At 38.3% G+C, this 21,730-nt stretch overlaps 3 protein-coding genes across 12 annotated transcripts in view; 1 reads left to right on the top strand and 2 right to left on the bottom strand.

Annotated features, from left to right (window-relative positions):
• The window catches only part of slc8a2a (solute carrier family 8 member 2a), a 155,362-nt gene that overhangs the window by 51,720 nt on the left and 81,912 nt on the right, over positions 1-21,730 (bottom strand). The window lies entirely within an intron of this gene.
• Positions 1,751-7,317, top strand: ckma (creatine kinase, muscle a). Its single transcript, NM_130932.2, is given in 8 exon segments — positions 1,751-1,846; positions 3,387-3,595; positions 3,701-3,855; positions 4,462-4,594; positions 5,581-5,752; positions 6,314-6,437; positions 6,527-6,716; positions 6,820-7,317. Coding segments are annotated over 7 exon segments (1,146 nt in total). The 5' UTR covers positions 1,751-1,846; positions 3,387-3,402; the 3' UTR covers positions 6,999-7,317.
• The window catches only part of mark4a (MAP/microtubule affinity-regulating kinase 4a), a 76,008-nt gene continuing 64,706 nt past the window's right edge, over positions 10,429-21,730 (bottom strand). For 4 of the 9 annotated variants that reach the window (XM_087253757.1, XM_087253758.1, XM_087253755.1 and 1 more), the window contains exons 16-18: positions 19,893-19,975; positions 19,463-19,507; positions 10,429-17,069 (exon numbers count right to left, since the gene is read on the bottom strand). In XM_087253757.1, coding sequence (XP_087109883.1) covers positions 17,005-17,069; positions 19,463-19,507; positions 19,893-19,975 — 193 coding nt within the window. In that variant the 3' untranslated portion in view covers positions 10,429-17,004. Of the gene's footprint in view, positions 17,070-19,462; positions 19,508-19,888; positions 19,976-21,730 lie in introns of all 9 variants that reach the window. The other 5 variants (XM_087253753.1, XM_087253754.1, XM_087253751.1 and 2 more) reach the window with 2 other exon arrangements.

Genomic DNA, 21,730 nt, shown 5'->3' with positions numbered 1-21,730 from the left:
AATTGTAATTCATTAGAAATAAATGTAAACCCATGAATCACTAACTAGGGCAAGCTGTTAAGTAACCAATCTTTTTTTTTTACTTTATATATGCAATTTATTTCTGATTTACATCTGAAAACTGTTGTAGGATGCATTCATATCCTAAAGAGAGACTAATTTGGATTGTACAGGACAAATAGAAGACAGCTGTGTGATGAAGGGGACGTGGGGTGACACCAGAGGGCAAGGCCACGATAGGCAAACCCTCCCCCTAATATATCCAGTACAGTCATGGATACTACACCCTAACTGACCAACAAGTCTTATATTAATAATCTTTAAGTCTACGTTTGAAACTTATGCCAAGAGCCACACTAAATTGCAAAGTCAGAGTAATAAAGTGAAACCAAAAAACATTTTTAAATATACTTGTCTCTGTGGCTTAATCTTTGCTGATGTGTGTGTGTGTGTACTTGACAGCTGCTGGTGAGCATGTGCACCATGACAGGCCTGTTATTCACACTTGGTGCCATGTTGGAGACTGTTCGGCCAGCTATAGTTTTCTTCACAGAGTCCTGGGTCACCTAATGTCACAAGGAAGAAACATGTTACATGTTAAAATGTTACATTCAAATTGTAATGCATTACTTAACGAAACGCATTACACAAGTTACAGCTTAACAGATTGCTAGACAGAAAAACCAGGGAGGGGTTTTCCCATAATATCCAGTGAGACTCTAGGAGCGGGAACACTAACAGGGCTCCCTGAATGAGAACATTGCATGTGCTCGTGACAGAAACCAGAGATGGAAATACCTTCTTTTGAATTGCATAATTGCTTAAAAGAAGATACAACAGGGATAGTTCACCCAAAAAACAGACCATTCTTTTTTCTGTTAAACAAAAAATAAGATATTTTGAAGAATGCTTTACCGAATAACTTCCATTTTTGGAAATTAATTACTATGAAAGTCAATGGGTCTTCCAGCATTTTTTCAATATACCTTACTTTGAGTTCAACAGAAAAACGAAACTCAAATAGGTTTGAGGTTGAATAAAGATTTTTCATTTTGGGGTGAACTATCCCTTATTATTTGACACTAAAGAGTTATAGGAAATTATTTTATAGACTTCCTCTCCCTATTAAACATGGTTACATTTATTTTCATGTTTATGTCTGGGTTGTGCTTTTTTGAAAAGATTTCCCTGTCAAATGTTTTTGTGTATTGTTGGCGCACAATTGACTGAACTGGCCTATCACACAGACTTTCATAACAACTCCAGCTGATGCCCTTTCACCCCCAGTGTATAAATATGGCGTCTGACATGAGCAGATTAAATACGACTCTGCAACAACTTTACCTGTAAAAATACAAATTGAGTTTGCATCCAGAATCATGTGGTGAACGAAGCCTACCAAGGGATTTTTGAAAGCCATCGGCCTGACACGCGCACTTCTGATATCTGTGGTATGTCTGGCAAAAGTGCTGCTCAGCCTTTTTAGCATGGCAGATCCTCCACATCCCATCACCCCTCCTTCAACCTATTCCCTCCAGGAAAGCTATGTATGGGGCGGGAAGTGTAAATGGATATGGGAAGGAAGGGGGGCACCACCCACAGCTGCCACCTCATCTAGGATGCCTGGGGCCTAAATTGAAGCCTTTCTTACACTAAACAGGGCATAAGAGCCCAGCGCCAGCCAATCATAATTCAGTGAGCTCTAAAATGGGCCAGCCAATCGCTGCAGGGGCTGGAGGTATATATATCCAAATCAAACTCTTCTTGCTTGGGTGACCCCTATTTCGGCTTGGTGAACAGGATCTGATCCCAAGGACTGTTACCACTTTTGTTGTCTTTTGTGCAGGTAAAGACATTGACATTTTTTAATAACTATTATCACTGGATAGAGAGGAGAAAGTTAAAACCTAAAATAAGATTAAAATAAATATGAAAAATATATAATCTAGTGGAACATTCCCCCCCAAAAAAGAAAAGATTCAGCTATACCAAGTGATTAATGGGGCTTTTTAAATTTAATTTTTCATTATTAATACTTTTAACATTCTAATAGTCAGATGTAGTCAGATAAAACTATACAACAGATGCTTTTTTCAAAACAGAAGTAACATAAATGTACAATAAGGTTTTATTTATAGTAACAGATGTATTAGAACATTATGCATCTGACTTTAAGATAAAATTTTTGTTTTTTTAAACTTTGTGCATGCTTGAATGTTTGGAATGAGGAACTCCTGGTTTGGTTGGCCTGTGTTTAAATATGGGAGCAGATGTCAAATATGAGACATGCAGCTGCTCTGAGAGCATAATTGGATACAGCTATAAAATCCTGGGATGCGCTTCTGTTTCTGATACTAATATGTAAGGGACAGGTTCCCTCTGGTGACTATTTTTCAAAAAGATCCCTTGGTAAGCATGGGAGAAACTTCTTAAAGTTATATATTACGGAATGAACATTCGCATTTGCAGGTTTTCTGGAGAGGTTTGAAGTTATGTGAAAGTAAATGGGAGGGGTCTGCATAGTAAAAATAGATCCCTCTACATTTAGAGCTGAGAGCATCTTTTCCATTCCTGGTGCAATCAGACAGATCATATAGCAAGTGAGCACCTCAAGTGGAGGTTGCTACGAGACCAGACAGACAGTTTTAACGTTAGCAGCTGTGTTTCACAGGTGTATCCTTCATCACAGCCAGGGCCAGACAGAATCTGAGAACACTTTTTGATTTTTCTGTGCAAATTTTGTACAAAACTTCGGATTTATGTGGGATAATTTTGAGTGTGTAGAAACAACAAATTTAACACTTGAAATAAACAAATAATCACTTTTGAAATATCTAACGTTTACAATGCAAATCCGATTTTAAAACTATGTGTGTCGCAAACTTTAGTAAAAAGTCTTTCAAATAATATATCCACTAAAAGACAGAAAAACTATTACCCTTTGCAAAGTGTAATGTACATAAATTATCTAAAATTGGGCATATTATTCAATAATATTACTCAAATTAATCTAAAAAACTAAATACAGATACATTTACACACATTTATAGTAAATAAATAAATAAACTCAATCATGGCCTTAAAAATCAGCAGATTTCTGTGGGTGCAGATTCCGTGTAGGCCTAATCACAAAGAGGAAACTGTTGTTAAAGCAGTCTGGGATCTGCAGTTAAGACAGTTTCACTGACTTTAAACATCTAATTTTTTAAATACAAACATGACACTTTAGTGTCTACAGCGTCTGGTTCCATGTTTATATATTCAAGTTTTTTAATCCTTACTTTACTATGCTTTTAAAAAGCTAAAGACAGAGACAGGCATATGCTAAAGTAATGCATAATAATTCATAAATATTCTTCATCATGTTTTCTTTATCCAATGATCAGTGTTAGAAACGCAATCATGCCTTTCGGAAACACCCACAACAACTTCAAGCTGAACTACTCAGTTGATGAGGAGTATCCAGACCTTAGCAAGCACAACAACCACATGGCCAAGGTGCTGACTAAGGAAATGTATGGCAAGCTTAGGGACAAGCAGACCCCCACTGGATTCACTGTGGATGATGTCATCCAGACCGGTGTTGACAATCCAGGTGAGTAAAGGCATTGCTTCACCCAAGCATTCACCCCATCACACCTGTACTGGTTCAGTTCTGCTTCTTGTTTCTGTGCACTGATGAGATGACATGCTTCTCCAGGCCACCCCTTCATCATGACCGTCGGCTGTGTTGCTGGTGATGAGGAGTCCTACGAAGTGTTCAAGGATCTGTTCGACCCCGTCATTTCCGACCGTCACGGTGGATACAAGGCAACTGACAAGCACAAGACCGACCTCAACTTTGAGAACCTGAAGGTACAAAACAGAAATAACAAATAGTTGTACAAGTCAGTAGACATGCAGGCAGAAGGGTGGATAGGAATTCTGGACACAAGTTTCTTCTCAGGGTCCTCTTTGCAAAAATCACATTCTGGCCCATCACACTCTCTCCAGAGCACTTTTAATAACTTATGACACCTCTGCATATAGGCTATATGTTCAATCCTGTTCCTGAAGGGCAAGTGTCCTACAGAATTCAGCTTCAATCACACTGATAACCTTGGTTTAGGGGAGTTCAGTTAATAAGAGTTGGTGCTAAACTCTGCAGGACATTAACCCTCCAGGAGAAGGTTTGAACACATTATCCCTTGGGGAAACATTGGTCTCCTAGGTCTCAGATGCTCATTTGCACACACAGAACTAAAGATACAAAAACTGTCACTGGCCCTGCACCTTTTCAAAACATGCATCCATATTGGTATCCCAAAGATACAAAAGTGTAACAAGAGTATGATGTTTGAAAAGGTAACAGATAGAGAGCATAGTAAATAAATGAACGCTAAAAATTTTGGAATTTTAAAGAAAATAAACTGAGAATCTGATGTTGAATCTGAAAATCTGTAATAAATTGAATCTCTGTAGGGTGGTGATGACCTGGACCCAAACTATGTCCTGAGCAGCCGTGTGCGTACCGGACGCAGCATCAAGGGATACGCCCTGCCCCCCCACAACAGCCGTGGAGAGCGCAGAGCTGTGGAGAAGCTGTCTGTTGAAGGTCTGCACACATTTTTAAACATTTTATACTGCTATTTAGTAATCTTTTAGTTATATTATTTATCTTTTAATCATCTTAGTAATTCGGTTTAAGTCTGGGTTTCCATACCTCTTTCTGGAGGGTCATGTCTCAGCACAGTTTAACTAATCAAGGTCTTCAGAACAGGGATTTTACACACCTATTGTGAGATGCAAGAGTCAAAATGACTTACCATTGAGGAAACATTGGAACAGCCAATGGATGCAGTGGATCATGTGTATTTACAAGTAGTCTCATCACAGCCGTGTAATCCTTCTGTCACAGTTGTGCAATCCTGCTTGTCACAAAACTGATAGTAACCTCTCTAATAAAACAAATTAACTCTATAGATGGATCAATCAAAAAATAATTTTATAAGGCTAAGCATGTTAAAGATTAGATGACATGCTGTTGATTCCTGGTATGATATTTACCTCAGTTTTATTCATTATGGCTTTTCAGCTAAAGGCTGTACACTTGCCTTCCATAGGCTTTGTTAAGACTGACTGATTCTATAACCAAGAGTGTTGGAGCTGACTGGAACTAAAAGAGAAGCAAGATTAGACTCCCTGATTTAAGTTATCATAAAAAAATGTTGCATTGTTTGGCACCAGTAGTCCACATAGCACTGATGCTCACGACAACCCAAGTTTGATTCTGTTCACTTGAAGTTCTGCTCACCACACTTTCTTGTCTATACTCTACTGTTCCTTCCAATGAAAAAGGTAAAAAATGAAAAATTATAGTTGAAATCTTTTGCCATGGCAACAAACTGACAAAAAACAAAAACAAAATCTAATTCACGAGTGCACAAATAATGCGCCTTTGATGTTTATTACCCTCAGGCTGTAATGAACCCCATTTGGTATGATCAAACCTTCCAAACCCCACAACACTTCAGAGATTAGCAAAGGTAACAGTAATTCTCAAATAAAATGTGTTGAACAACTGTTTTATTCCTCCTCCAGCTCTGAGCAGCTTGGATGGAGAGTTCAAGGGCAAGTACTACCCCCTGAAGTCCATGACTGATGCCGAGCAGGAGCAGCTGATCGCTGACCACTTCCTCTTTGACAAACCCGTCTCCCCCCTGCTGCTGGCTGCTGGTATGGCCCGTGACTGGCCCGATGCCAGAGGCATTTGGTGAGTCCAATCAATTATCTATTATGCTATTTCAAAAGTTGATGTGCTGGGTTGACTTTGAATGAATCAGTTTCAAAAAATCATTTAGGTGACATGCTCATCTCATAAAGACCTCCACTAAATACTGGTGTAGCCTGCAAAAAGTGCAAACTGTAAAAAATATCAGTTGTAAAACCTATCCAATAATACCGAATAGTAGACCAGTTGTATTAGCTAATTCCGATATGATTGATCATGGCTGGTCTCTCATCTGTAATCATTAATAATCCAGTCAGATTGATCCAAGCTTACAATAAATAGACCAATTTCACCCTACTGCCTTATCTATGTTTTGGAAAAATCCCCCCATTCCACCCCATATCCTCCTTTACCAGGGGAGCTCTTGAGATCTACCTGATCTTGGACCCCCTTATTTGCTTATTTACCAGGCAGGAGCCCTGGGCTCAAGTATCTCCGAGCTCAGGGTCCTCACCTGGGACAGCATGCCAAACCTGCTAATGGCATCAAGCAATGCATAAGTGTGAACTATTGAAATGAGACATTCAAATGCTTCAATTATAGGCACAATGAGAACAAGACCTTCCTGGTCTGGGTGAACGAGGAGGATCACCTGCGTGTCATTTCCATGCAGAAGGGTGGCAACATGAAGGAAGTGTTCAAGCGCTTCTGCGTTGGTCTTCAGAGGGTATGGAAAACATGCACGGATAAATATACACACGTAAACTTCTGATGTCACCAAGAGTGTGTGAGAATGTGCATGTTCTGCTTTGATAGATTGAGGAAATTTTCAAGAAGCACAACCATGGGTTCATGTGGAACGAGCATCTTGGTTTCGTCCTGACCTGCCCCTCCAACCTGGGCACAGGCCTGCGCGGTGGAGTCCACGTCAAGCTGCCCAAGCTCAGCACACATGCCAAGTTTGAGGAGATCCTGACCAGACTGCGCCTGCAGAAGCGTGGCACAGGTATACACACACTGAACATACTATACATATGCCGAGCCTGAAGATATAGGGTTCTTGATGTGCTCCAGATGTTGACCTCTCCATCCTCATCGATTTCTCTCAGGTGGTGTGGACACCGCCTCCGTTGGTGGAGTGTTTGACATTTCCAACGCTGACCGTATCGGCTCTTCAGAGGTTGAGCAGGTGCAGTGTGTGGTTGATGGTGTCAAGCTGATGGTGGAGATGGAGAAGAAGCTGGAGAAGGGCGAGTCCATCGACAGCATGATCCCTGCCCAGAAGTAAAGCGGGAGCTCTTCCATTTTTTTCTCGTCTTTGTCTGTTTTTTTACAGTCCAACAGCAATGCAGAGGAAAACTGCTGCTCAAAAAGACAGTCTCACCTTTGCACCTGTCTTCTTTCCTTTTTTTTCCCTTCTTCTCTAATTTCCATGTCATTTCGCCATCTTTTTTTCCACTTTGTTTCCTATTAAGTCGGTAACATCTTGGGATCAGATACCCGGCGCAGGAGTGAGTGCCTGTTGCTGAGGCTTCACCTCAATTTCAGCCTTGGTTGTAAAAAGTGAATCAATCAAAGTTGTATTTCAATAAAAATACCCCATAAAACACTCGTCTTTTGTTTGATCAAATTTATAAATATAGAAGGTCAGATATAAACGAGAGTCAACATGAAAGCTTTCGTAAACTACATTTACAATTTAAATTTTGTTTTTTTCTTTTATTCTGTAAAGTACTCCTATGAATTTTTTTCTACATTTAAAATAGAAATGTTGTCAATTAGAGTATTCCTTTTTTAGATAAAATAAAAAGGTGTCATGCTTTCAGATATAATACTCATCTTTAGACACAATACCAACTTTAGATTTTCATTCTAATCAAGCACCATATAAAGTACTCCTAAAAACTTTTTTCATTCAAAGATGTGTGTTGGACTTTTGTGCCAAACTGGAATACTGCCTAAAACATTTGCGAATAAAGCACCGTTTCCATCCAATTACCGAAAAGAACAAAACAGCAACTTCCTGATAAACTGGCACCAAATATCAGCTGTGTGCAGTTTTCTCATATAATAACTACAGTAGGTAGTGCTGTCGCCTCACAGCAAGAAGGTTGCTGGTTCAAGCCTCGGCTGGGTCAGTTGCCGTTTCTGTGTGGAGTTTGCATGTTTTCCTTGCGTTCGCGTGGGTTTCCTTTGGGTGCTCTGGTTTCCTGCAGTCCAAAGACATGCGGTACAGGTGAATTGGGTAGGCTAAATTGTCCATAGTGTATGAGTGCGAATGAGTGTGTATGGATGTTTCCCAGAGATGGGTTGCGGCTGGAAGGGCATCCGCTGCGTTAAACATGTGCTAGATAAGTTGGTGGTTCATTCTGCCGTGGCGAACCCGGATTAATAAAGGGACTAAGCCGAAAAGAAAATGAATGAGTTTAGAGTTTTAGCTCAGATTTTGATGACAACGATTTTGCGGACAGGTTTTAAGAAATTGACAACAAAAGCTAGAAATCACAGTCAAATCGGTGGTCTTTCACATAAGTCACAATCACACTGTGTGAACTATCAAAGACAGCATCTAAGAGAATCACAATTAAGACGCTAACACCATTGAGATTTTTGACATGCTGAATATTTGGACCTGTTGGCGATTCCAGTCATGTCATGTGAAATGTGTTCTGACTGAAAATAACATCGACGATTACCTACAGTCAATGAAAGAACAGCATCCACTACTATGGTTATCTGCAGACCAGCAGGAGGTTGGGAGAGAAATTAAAAGGGCTTCTATTTTGTTCTATTTGGACCCAAGAAATGGAAGAAAAACTAGTGTAAATTTGGCAGGAGCATCGTGTCTGTTTGACGTGTCATCTGGGCAATATCACTACCGGGTCGAAAAAGAAAAAAAGTTGCTAGTTCCCTTCAAACGCCAGGTGAACAAAATAAGTACATTTTCCACCCTACTTAAGGTTTCTTTCTCAATATGTAGTCAATAACAGATATACTAAGTGACCTCATGTTGTTTACATGTCACTCCTCCCGTGTGTTTGGTTGTTCTTCCTATTCTAAAGTCATTTAGTGTGAAACCCCCTGTTATCGATTCATCTGGCAGTGTAAACAAAGCAGTGACGAAACGCTAGCCCAGATAATCATGCAGTGTGAAAACATCTGTGACACGACCACTTTGAAATAGTCATGGGTCCATCTTGAACAATTCGTTCATTTAGAACAAATCTTTTGTATGACTCGAGAATGATGAAGATTAGTTCACTCTTCAAATCCTCTATCAGGTTTGAGTCGTTTGTTCATCATGTGAAAGACAGGAGCCAATCATATACATTTAGAGCCGGAAAAAGATTTGATCTGTTCATTTCTTGAGTCATCTCTCTTTACATGCTGTCATGTGATGGATGAACGACTATAAAACCAGAAGACTTGAAAGCTGAACTAATCATGGCTCCTTTCGGCTCAGACTGTGTGCATTGGTTAAGCTTATGTTGGACGGTCAGTGTAATGTGAATGAACCACTCAAAATGAAGACCTGTCAGAAGAGGTGAGCTGATATAATCTTAGACAAAAGAGCAGGTAAACAATAAAAGATTATTTTCTCTTTCTTATAGCATTCGAGTTATGACTTGTTTGTAGTGTGATCAAAGTTTGGGCTAGCTGTAGATGAGTTTGGAAGCAACTCGTATTTTGGCAAATTGAACGAAATTAACGAAATGACTCGAAAAAAGATTCGTTCAGCTCAATGAACGACACTCAAAGGTCTGAGTCAGTGAAATGATCTGAACTTCTCATCACTACTTTGAAAATCGTGCAGTCTGAACGCGGCATTACTTGTGCCTCAGAAGACGAAACGCAATGAATCAGTGGTGGCTGTAGGAGGAGCAAGACTGCCCTTTGAGAGCACAGCCACTCAAGATAGTTCTGGAGGTAAAAATACTGAACCACTTTAATGACAGACTTTAGATAATGAATTTTAGAATAACCAAAACAATATTTAAGATATTTTAAAATGTAGTCGATCCGCTGGTTTGTCCATTTTTGTTATGACATGATCTATTAAAACGCTTAAGATGTTTTTGATGCACAAGCTGGAATTTATTTCAGTAAATTAATTTCCATTATAGTTAATGAGCTTTTTTTTTCTTATCGGATAAAACGTTTATCCTACTCAGTTGAGTGCATGTTTTTATGTATGTATGCACATCCTCATTCATTAATTCCTTAATTTTTCTTCGCCTTAATCCCTATATTCATCAGGGGTAGCCACAGCGGAATGAACCACCAACTTATCCAACATATGTTTTACAAAGCGGATGCACTTCCAGCGGCAACCCAGTATTGGGAAACATCCATACGCACTCATGCACTACAGCCAATTTTGTTTTATCCAATTCATCTATACCGCATGTCTTTGGGGGAAAGGGAAGAACCCGGAGGAAACACACGCGAACACGAGGAAAGCATGCAAACTCAACCCAGAAATGCCAACTGACCCAGCCAAGACTCAAACCAGCATCCTTCCTGCCGTGAGGCAACAATGCTAACCACTGAGCCACCGTGTCGCCCACATATTAGTGTTTCCATTAAGATTTTTTTTAAGTCATATTCCAAAACGTGCATAAAATTTGGTGGATAAAAACATAACAGCGATGGATAGAAAGATCACACAACTTCCTTGCAGTCCCACAAACATTCAATAATCAAACACAAGCAAAGAATCCAACATCAGTGAAGTTTATTTCTCTCAAGATCTTTTGTTTCCATTTTTATATTTGGCCCGAGGTGCAAACACCTCCGGGGGAAAAATGACTTTCTGCAAACAGCATCAAGGTTTGAATCTCTCTGTCTCTCTCTCTTGCTCTCTCATATTTAAATATATATAGTCTGTCCACCTGACTTCTCTCCTGTCATATTGCATATTAGCTCAATGCATCATGAGAAACCCGATGTCATAGCAGACAGCTTACGTCACAGACAGCACAACACTGAACTGGAGGGATTTACCGTTCAGACGTGATGCATCCAGCACACGACTCACGGTTCTCTCTCTAATACTCTGTTTTTTTTAATGCCTTGGACATTATAAAGCTCATTCATACCGACACACTTTTACTCCAGGTCAAGTATGGCTGCCAGAGCAAAAGTCTACCATAATCCTCCCACACAAACATTAGAGCGGGAGAGAAAGAGAGAGAGAGAAAGAGAGAGAGGGAGGCAGGGCCACAGAGTAGTGCAATACACAGACGCACACATTCACACATACATGCACAACACGCACACACACTCTCTCTCCCTCCAACTCTTCTGCTTTTGCCCCTTCTTGCTATTTCACATTAGTCTTCCCTCTCTTTCTCCATCCTTGCTCTGAATCATGCAGGATTGCAGGTTAGTGTTTCACTTCAGCACACATAAAAACGTCTGGAGAGCTAGCAGAGGGTCTCTCTGCTCTAGCTATGAATTAACCTGGAGTTCTAAGATACTGTATATACTATACTCACAATATTATCATCAGTATCATAATCTTTATATACAGCCAGAGTCTGACTGATATAAACAATGTATTTTTTTTCTTCTTCTCCCAAGATAATTATTCTAGAAAATTAATTAAGTACCTGTGCAAATATACACAAATTGAAGTGTTCACATTTAAGACATTGGCGCCTTCCAGTGGCCGAGCGTGGGTAGGAACCCACCGAGCCGTAGGATGCAGCTGATTCAAGTCAACATGAGTGCACAGAGGTCTTAATGGACATTGAACAGATACAGATCTCAGCCGTCCAAACCAGACAGAGCCGGTCTGAAGCGGAGACCGGGTCAGACTGGTCCGGGACGTGCAGTCTTTACCCTGTTCGCTTTTTGAAACAGGAAGCGTCTCCAAACAACAGGAGTCCAGTCACAGAGCAGACAAGAACAATGACATGAGGATTTCCAGTGATTCAGCAAATCGGACGAGGAGAAACCAGGCGTGTCTTTGCGAATGTGCGGCACAAAGGCAGAGAATCAAGTGAACGAGACGACAACAAAAACAAAATAAACTAAAATAAGTGGATGGATGAAGAAAGATGGAGGACTTGGGGAGATTACAGTCAAACGTGAAGCGAAACCTGTGGAATCGGTCAACTTCCAAAGCACTTGACTGCACACAAAACAATCAAAACTCAAGAGCTTGTTTTCTGCACCACAATCCAACACTCTCTCGTGAACGGAGAAATATCTACAACATATTTCACACATTACAGCACAACGACTCCCCGTAATGGAGAAGTAACAGAACGACCATATTAAATCAACCTGTTTATCCAAACTGAACTAGCAAGAGGTGTCCTGTGTATCTTCCTGTATAGCTTACCTCATAACTCAACCCCTAGTTTTCGCTCTGTCGACGGGCCGGCAGCACCAACAGGGCAGAAGCATGGCTTTACAATAAGATAGAAACAACTTCTAGACATGACAGTAACATCTATTGCTATTGCACAGTTATCACCACTCACAATTATATTCTGATCCAGTTGAATTGATGCGCATTTTATGCTTGGCAAATTGACAAATATTGCAAAGTCAGGCCTTGTTATACAACAAATGACCAGAACTAGTTTGGTCAAAAAGCAAGCCAAGTGTATTAATTGTAAGGGAAAAAGAAGAGATACAAACAAATCTATTTCTACCTAAATCTGAAGCAGCGTTTATCTTCTTTTCAAGTGTCTGCACTGAAATACCTGTATGTTAAAATGGCATCCAAATCTGTTAAGAGAGACAAGCTCACAGAAGGCTGACTTAAACCATCATGAAACACACAGCCAGTCACAATGTCCAAACTGCATCTCTGCTTATGTTATGAAAGATTGTTTAGATGTCACGTGACAACATTGCGAATGACTTTCGATCCAAAAAAACTCTTTTTTAAAGCCCTGTTGGTGCATTTGCCCATAAAAACAAATTACAACAGTAGAACTGAACCTGCACTTCTGCATGAAAATGTCCTGCATTTTAGATATCTGGAGATTTTTAAGTGAAAATCTGATTGGTTAAAGGATGGTTACATATTTGGTCTTGTATTTCCTTTATAATTTTAATTGAAAGTTGACATGTGACTCTGACAATGTTGGAAAGCCAAATAATCTTTTGCAATACAAACAAATTCTGTGTTTGATATCTAGTTGTAATACTTGAGGTACATTTTAAATAAAATCTTTACAAATAGGACACAATATAATTTATATATGTATAATTTATTATTATTTTTTTTACAGACGTTTTACTTCAATATTGCACTGCATTCTGTTCTAGGGTTATCTGAAAAGTCTGTAAAAATGTCCTGGCAGAAAATGACCAATGTCTACACCAGTTACTTGATATTTTTCACAGTGTGTAGAGATTTTGTGTTTATAGACGTCTAATAAACATCTAAGCTTAGCTAAAACAAGGCTAAACTTGGGCTGTCAGTGAATATCTAATAGACATCTAAGAATAGCCTATCAAATAGACATATTGGACAGACTATGTGTAGTCATTCTAGATAGGTTGCATTTTACATAGTATTTTGACAGGTGATAAGTTCATTAGTCCTTTCAAAAATTAGTTTTTAGCAAGACAGGCTCTTAGATACCCGAACATTTAAAAATATTGGCTAGTGCAAACATTAAAGCTACCAGAACCTGGGAAGAGGAACTTTACTTAGAAGATGACTACTGGGGTGCAGTACTGGACAATTTACGCACCTCCACTTTAGTTTTATACAATTTAAAACTATTCACAGAGCTCATCTCTCAAAGGCCAAACTTTCAAAAATATATCCCAATGTTTCAGATATGAGTGATAAATGTAAACTTGCACCATGTAACCTTAGTCATATGTTTTGTTTTTGTCCCAAGTTGCAAAACTTTTGGATTACTTTCTTCAAAATGGGTTCTGATACCCTGGGGGTCACGTTAGCTGTTTGCCCTTTAATTGCTATCTTTGGTGTTCCCTCTCAGTGTCAACCTTTTAACCGGAATACACTGACATTGTGGCTTTTGCATCTCTTCTTGCTAGGCGCAGAATACCGTTGTGTTAGACCTCCCCCAACCTCCCTCTATTTCATTGTGGCTCAAAGATTTGGTCTTCTTTTTAAGACTTGAGAAAATTAAATACAATATCAGAGGTAGCGGAGAACAGTTTTTTGAAAAATGGCAACAATTTATTGCATTCTTTAATCACTTAAAAACCATAGATGTGGCTTGATTAAAGGTATGTATGTCTATGGTTTGTTATTATTATTTTTTCTGTATTTGTATTTACTATTATTATTTATTATTTTACTTTAATTTATTTTGTTTTTTCAGATTGTTTTTTCTGATTGTTTTATTTGGAGATTGGTTTGTGGGTTGTTGTAAAATGCTATTTGCAAGAATAAAAATTCCATGACAAAAAAATAATAAAATGGCTAGTGCATACTTTGACTATGCTACAGCCTTTTGGTACATCGGTAGTAAATTGCAGACGACCCAAAATAAATTGTGTAGAATTGTTATGAAAGTACCTCCACTGACACATTTAAATAATGAACATTATAATAAAAGTATTTTTTTTATTTAAAAAAAGTGTAACTTTTCTAAAATTAGTGTTAGTGTTTAAGAAGTTTACAGAAAATGGTTACAAAATATTTTCTTTTGGTACCAAAATATTTTCTATTTCAGTTAGTGAGGTACACTGGGATTCTACAAGTGCGAGCAGCAAAGATATTTATCCTTGTATATTTAAGAGTGAAACAGGTAGAAATGATTTTTTTGTGTACTAGCTCTGTTGCTTGGAATGTACTGCCAATGAGTTTTAAAGAGATTCAATTTGAGAGTGTTTTTTAGAAGGGAAATTAAAAAATTATTCTTTTATGGTTGAAGTTGTGCTGAGTTGCTGAGCTGATGATGTTTGCACTACATTTATTATTTGCTCGTTAATTTTTTAAGAATATCGAGGACCACGAAGGAAATAAGCCTGTGGCTTTTTTTATGTGATTTTATCCGTGATAGTTTTTAAAATATGTATGAATTAGTCTAACTGGACTTATTTGTATATTTTTGTTTTTGTCAAATAAAAATTGTCAATATTCAAATCAAATTGTCAAATAAAATCAATTAATCAATGAAATTAATTTCTGTTTGTTTGATGACTAGTCTAGTTTTGGGCTAGGGCTGTGCGATTAATCGAAATCGAATCACAATTTGAAATGTTGCAATTAGTTAACTGCAGGAGGCTGCTATATAAAATAGATATGTACATATGTAAACAAAAACAACAAAGAACATCTGAGGTGAAGTGCTTCAAAACCAGCTATGCTTCAGAAAATTAAACATGCTAGGCTTTCTGTGATGGTGTCATGAGGCATTGCAGACATGATATTGGTTGTTTAAGCCGCAATACAGGAGAAGAAATGATTGAATGCTGTCACGACGTCTATTTGCTGTTTACAACTCCCCACGACACCCTACATCAAGCAAATCGTGCTGAAATCATGTGATCTGACCGGGGTTTTATAACTAGCTATTTGAGTAAGCACACTTTTGTTCGGCCCAATCAGACTTGCGCAACTGAACTACGCCCAGAATAAAAAAAGAAAACAAACAGAAAATAGCTGACAAGTAAGATTATGGCGTTTGCTGCTTCAGAAGCATTAATAGATGAATTAATATCAAAGACAAACATCATTTGTAATAAGGGAATATTTTGAGTATTTTGAATATTTTTAAGAGCTGTCGCAGAATTGTTACCACGGTTTACAAATTACTGAGCTGAAGCTTGAATTAAAAATAAAATCAGCTTGAATTAAATCGTAATCAAATCGCAATATCTGTCAAAAAAACAAATAAATAAAATCATCGCAATTACATATTTCCCCCAAATTGCACATCCCTATTTTGGGCGATTCTTAGATGTCAATTAGATTTTCACTGACAGCACAAATTTAGCCTTGTTTTAGCCAAGACGGCTATGTTTAGATTACTATTAAACATCTATAAGACTTTTTTAAAAAAAACAAAAATGCTTGCTGGGTAAATATCTTGAATGTTAACATCCAATAGAAAATGTTTTATCCAGACACAAAGTTATTCAGATACCTACAATGCAAGACGTGCGTCTTTAATACCACTGAACACTAATCTTTTTATGTAGCCTCAACACCACTCTGACTGTAAATGGAGAGCGGACTCAACTGACAAAGGGTCACTTAACAGGAGTTGAAATAAAAGAGTTACATCAACAACCAACAAGCCTGTTCGAAAATACGTTTGGCATTAAATGTCTCTTCTAAATCAAAACCGGTCGCAAGTAAACTAGCACTACCCCTCAGAAAAACAGATCTTCTAGGGAAGAAAATTTAGCTTGGACAATCCCAAGACCCAAGTGTAGATGGTTGGCTTGCAGCCTGATCAAATTTGCAATCGCCAGCGAGTGTGATGTAGATTTGGGAGAGCTATGATAAAGTTAGGATACGTTTGCCAACTTCACATTTGTGCATATTGTTCATTGGCAGCTACAGTCCTACATTGTCAATGATTCAATATTAAGAAATGTAAGACACAGTAAATCACAAAAAAATAAAAATGATGACCCGTTTAAAATGTCAAGACTTGTTGAAAACATACAAAAGTGGCTTAAAAAAAAGAATGACATCAATTATTGAAGTAAGAATTTCATGACTAGAATGAGAATAAAAATACTAAACTGGATTCAATCCAGATCCAGTGAATGAGGCTGTTCAGAGAGAGTGTGTATGTGTGTGTGTGTGTGTATCCGTGTTAAGAAGCACTCAGGTTTATGCTGTGCATGGAAGGGGTGTGCTTGTTTTTGTACTTTAAGATATCCTTCTGTCAGGGTTGAGTGTTCCGTGCTTTTAAGGTGACTGTGTTTATGCATGTTTGGTTTGGTGTGTGTTGAATGTTGACTGGAGGAGGGATCAGATGTTGTTTTAAGTCTGTAACACAAAGGTCAGTCGGGATATAGTGAGGGGACGTCTCTGAGTCACGTGTCCTCCCCGTCCCCTCAAAGCTCTACCTCTTTTGAGATCTGTGATGCAATATGCCTGAAGGCGAGCGGGGCCCCCCACAGGCGTGTATAGCGTACTCCGTTTGCCTCTGCGGGACCCACACTCAATTGGCACACCTCCGCTTGGAATGCGACTTTTGACCCTGCCGCCCCATGACTGCAGCACAGCAGAAACGGGCCAGCGTGCCGGACCTGGCAGCCGCATCCCCTCGCTGCCTCACGCAAGGCCAGTACCACTTCTGCAGGGGCCCGAGGGGGACGGGAGAGACGAGCCCTTACATCCCACCCCCCTCCCCCGCCCCAGGGCTCGGACGCTTTCTGATCCCCAGATAAATGGCCACTAGAACAGAAAGGAAAGAGACTGTGTGAACGACAGGGACCAACGCAAAAAGAGGACATTTTCAGAAAAATACCTTCCATCAGAAATCTGTTGTTGAAACTTGTATTCTAGTTCAGTGTTTCCCAACCACGTTCCTGGAGGACCACCAACACTGCATGTTTTTTGATGTCACCTTTGTCTGTCATATCCATTACAGGTCTTTCAGTCTCTGCTAATAAGCTGATGATCTGAATCAGGTGTGTTTGGTTAAGGAGGCATGGAAAACATGCAAAACTGGTGGTCCTCCAAAAAGGTGGTTGAGAAAAACTGTTATAGTTTATTTCATTTCACTGTATAGTTTATAGCTTTACTATTTGTATTAATATATCTTGTTTGGATTTTTTACATCCATTATTTTGACACAGATCTCTGGAATACTTGATTCTTAATGGTCAATCAATACTTTCCAAGGTATGGTTTTGCCAGAAAACAACTGCTGAAACTAATAACATGGCCACATCTGGAATTTCCAATCATCTTGGTTGTTAGCTAACATATTCACAAGTTTATGTTTGTGCTTACATTGGTCATGCCACTGTTCTTGGTTATTGAGTACCATCTTGTGACTCAATAATGTGTAGGTTATGGTTTAGATGTTTTTGTTTCTTTAACTTTTACATTCATTTAAAGAGTTAAACTTTTAAGTTTAGTTTTGTTTTAAGTAGCTGTGTAATAAGCAAGATAATGTACATCTAGGATGTTTTTTTTAGCAGAATAATGCCCTTCATGCTTTTACAGCAATGCTGTAAGCCATCAGGCCTTATTCAGCAAGAACAACCACGTAGATGAACATTAGCTCTTACTTGTCAAAGTTTTTTGTGAATAGACAATTTGCTGTACTGAAAAATAATTGGATTTCCTTTATTTTCATTGTTATCTTTAGACATTCAGACTTTATAACTAACTTTGCAACTACATCTCAGCTAACTCTCCAAAGTATCAGATAGTGATTTATTTTTCAGCCTTGTTCCATTTATATACACATTATATACTTACTACCAGTGTTGGGAAAATGTACTTTTAAAAGTAGTGCATTACAATATTCAGTTACTCTGTAAAAAAGTAACTAGTTGTGTTACATAGTTACTTTTTTGGTAAGTAATATGTTACGTTACTTTTGAGTCATAACTTACAGGGTTTTTCTTTTTTTTTAAATGCATGAGCTCTGCCATTAGTAACATTTTATTTACATTAAAAAAAAAAAAATAAATAATAATGGAAGATAATGTTTTCTTCTAAGAACTTCCTGACCCCCAAGCTATATGCCATATATACAAATTCATGAAAATGTAAAGCAGTGTGTTTGCTACTTTAGTACTTTATGTCTTATTAGTGAAGTAAAATCACTGTCTATAAAGACAACCACCTTTCCCCTTTCTTTGATCCGTTCAATAATGAGAAAACGTCCATCAAAGAATTGTAAGACTCTTCCATCTTGGTTTCTGTCTGTTCCTGAATTCTCTCGTGTACTGCGGAATATAACGTGACTATGTTCATTTTATTTAGCAATATATTATTTTATAAGCTAATTAATTCAACTAAAAAGTAACTAGCATTAAATTTTTTAAAAAAGTAACTAATACTATTACTTAATTTTGAAAAGTAATGCATTACTTTACCCATTACTCAGAAAAGTAATATTATTACATAACTCGCTTTACTTGTATTTCATTCCCCAACACTGCTTACTACACTAAATACATCAATAGGGTAATACCTAGATTTTAACCCTGAATTTAACCCTAAACTAAACTAAAACATCACTTAACATCTGTAATGCTCCTATTATTCAACATCTATTAACTGCATTTTAACAATATTCATACTTTATCTTAATAATACACAGTCAACTACAGTTTGAAATACAAATATTTCTCCCTCCAGCACAATGTTAAAAGTCTGTTCTTCTTAATAGTATGAAACAAAAATCATATTTTGTCTTAAACGTGTTATAGATCATATTAGAAAAATTTTATTGATGTTTAATAAAAAAAATGAACAGTAAATTTAAATCAAAATGTCATAAGTCAAACTTTCACACAGAAAAAGATCTGTTATTATTATGTCACCACTAGCTAAACAACAGCAAGACACTAGTTGGAATGCATGGTCAATAGCATGCAAAAGTACCCTAAGCTCTCAAACTCAATTCCCGGAGGGCTGCAGCTCTGCAAAGTTTTGCTCCAACCATAATTAAACAGCTGATCAAACTAATCAAGTTGTTCAAGACTACTGGACACTACTAGATTAGCTGTGTTTGATTACGGTTGGAGCAAAACTGTGCAGAGCTGCGGCCCTCCAGAAATGGACTTTGAGACCTATGACAACTGTAAATCCCAACATGCAGGACTCACCCTGTGACCGAAGATCTGCTGACTCCCTCAGATTCATTTGAGACCCTGCAAAGAAAGACAGACTTTAAGATGCCTGCATCACACCGATATTGTCCCAATCATGCAACACAACTCCACCTTGACCAACAAAAAAAGACAAACATACATAACTGGATCACTCCTGACCTGTCTGAAAACGACTCAACGATTTAATGTGCTAGCAGGTCAACATATAACTAATTGACCAAAGTTGACCTAATCTGCAATAGGACAACTGGATGCATGCAAACGGATATGAGACAAACTCTCCATGCACCATCATCCAGACGTTCCTCACCCTCACATCCTGTTTACCAGACTCTGCAAAAGAGACTGCATGCAGATGAGCATGCCATGTGCAGAGACAGACGGACGTGCAGACAGGCAAACAGAGGCAGACAGGGGAACTTACTAACTGTTTTGGATCCCTGTGGAAGAGTGCAACCCGACACTGATTTATTAGAGCCCTGGCGTTTAGAGGGGTCAAGATTGACCCTAGGAGAGAGAAAGAGAGACACAATGAGGACGATAAGAGAGAAAGAGTGAGATAGGATATCGAGTGATAGCGAGAGCAAATGCAATAGGATGAAAGAAAGGAAACAGAGAAATAAGAACAAAGAGGGAGAGATTAGGAAAGGTGCACATTTGCAAAGCTTCAAAAAGACAGGCAATAAGCCAAGAAAAGATGAAGGCATGAAGCGTGAGTGTAAAACCAACTTTAAAGCCGAAAAATCCCCCATTGGGACCTTAGTGTTATTGGACAGGCAGCACTCCAGTGACCCTTTTTTTAAGGAATCCTGTTATTTGAAGCAGTAATGTGTGACTCAAATAAAAAATTTTCATGTGTCAAAATTACATTTTCAAATGTACCTATTTCAAAGCCAACCACTGACTAAGCGATCAACATAACCATTTTTAGACTGACAGCAACTGACAGAATTCACCAGGGTGTTTACAAAGTTAAAATGAAGATTTCAATCATTTAAAAAAAACGACTTATATGACAATGCAATGAAAATACTTGCGCATATCAACATACAGTACCTTTTCTTTAAAAACATGTCATAGAGAGTTGAAGTGAGTCCACTTAGGGTGCTTTCACACCTAGACCTTTGTTTCGGAACCTGGTGCATTTCCCCAGTTAGCGCGTTTGTTTGGCATATGTGAATCCAGCAATCGCGCTCGGATCTGCGCCAAAACAATCGGTCTGAGATCGCCTGAATAAGGTGGTCTCGGCTCGATTGAAACGAACTCTGGAGTGGATCGACTGTAGTGAGAAAGCAAAACGATCCAAGCCCAGCTATATCACTGTGTATTATGGATATGTAAAAGGCATATATATGGCTATATGAAAAGAGAACTATGAGTAGGGCGGGATGACATTCCTACCGGTAAATGTTTATTTCATGTCAAATACAAAAGTGAAAGTTTGTTAACTTTAAACGAGAGCTTTTTATACGTTAGAAAAATTGACCGAACTGTAGTCTTGGTTTATCTGTTATTTCTCTCTATAATTTAAAGCTTATAATGCATGATCCTTGCCAACTGCTATGTATGAGAACGTCTCGCTTCTGATTTGTATTTGGTGATGATGTGGGTGTCACCATTCAACATGAAAGCGCAGCTTTTCGCTTATGATATCTTATTGCTCATTGCCATAAATTAAAATAAGGACGCATGACAGCTAAGCAGGAGAGTTTACTCGCACGTGACATGTTTTAGCTCTTTTAGAAACTTTGCTGTGTAAAAGTGAACCGCACCAAGAACAAAAAAGCAACATTGTAACAATTTTGATCTCTGTTTTTGTACAAAAGAGGTGTGAAAGCACTCTAATTCATTTTAGTATTTGCTCAAATCAAATGTGACAGTGACTACATTTACATGGACATCAGTAATCAAATTATTTGCCTTAAGCTAATTAAGACAATAATATGATTAAGATGTTTACATGAGTTGCTTTTTGAATGTTCCTTAAATGATCCCGTTTTAAATGTTATAGCACACGATTCGATTAATGTCACTGCTTCATCTCACTATTCACATTTCCTCTGGAGTTTTATGTAATTTCGGGTGTTTCATTTTTAATTTGTCGACGTTAACTGCAGTTTGGCACTTTCACTTTCATTCAGGAACATTTCATGCATATGAATCACTGAGATTTGAGCAGAAATTCCATCACATTCAAAACCATCATGTCTTTGGCATTTTGGTATGAGCTGAGTGAAAGTCCTTTGATTGGTTATTAATAAC

This window comes from Danio rerio, chromosome 5 (genome assembly GCF_052040795.2).
Source record: "Danio rerio strain M-AB ecotype USA chromosome 5, GRCz13ab, whole genome shotgun sequence".
Lineage (NCBI taxonomy): Eukaryota > Metazoa > Chordata > Actinopteri > Cypriniformes > Danionidae > Danio > Danio rerio.
The sequence above is the reverse complement of the archived record's forward strand: the minus strand, read 5'-3'. Positions and strand labels throughout refer to the sequence as shown.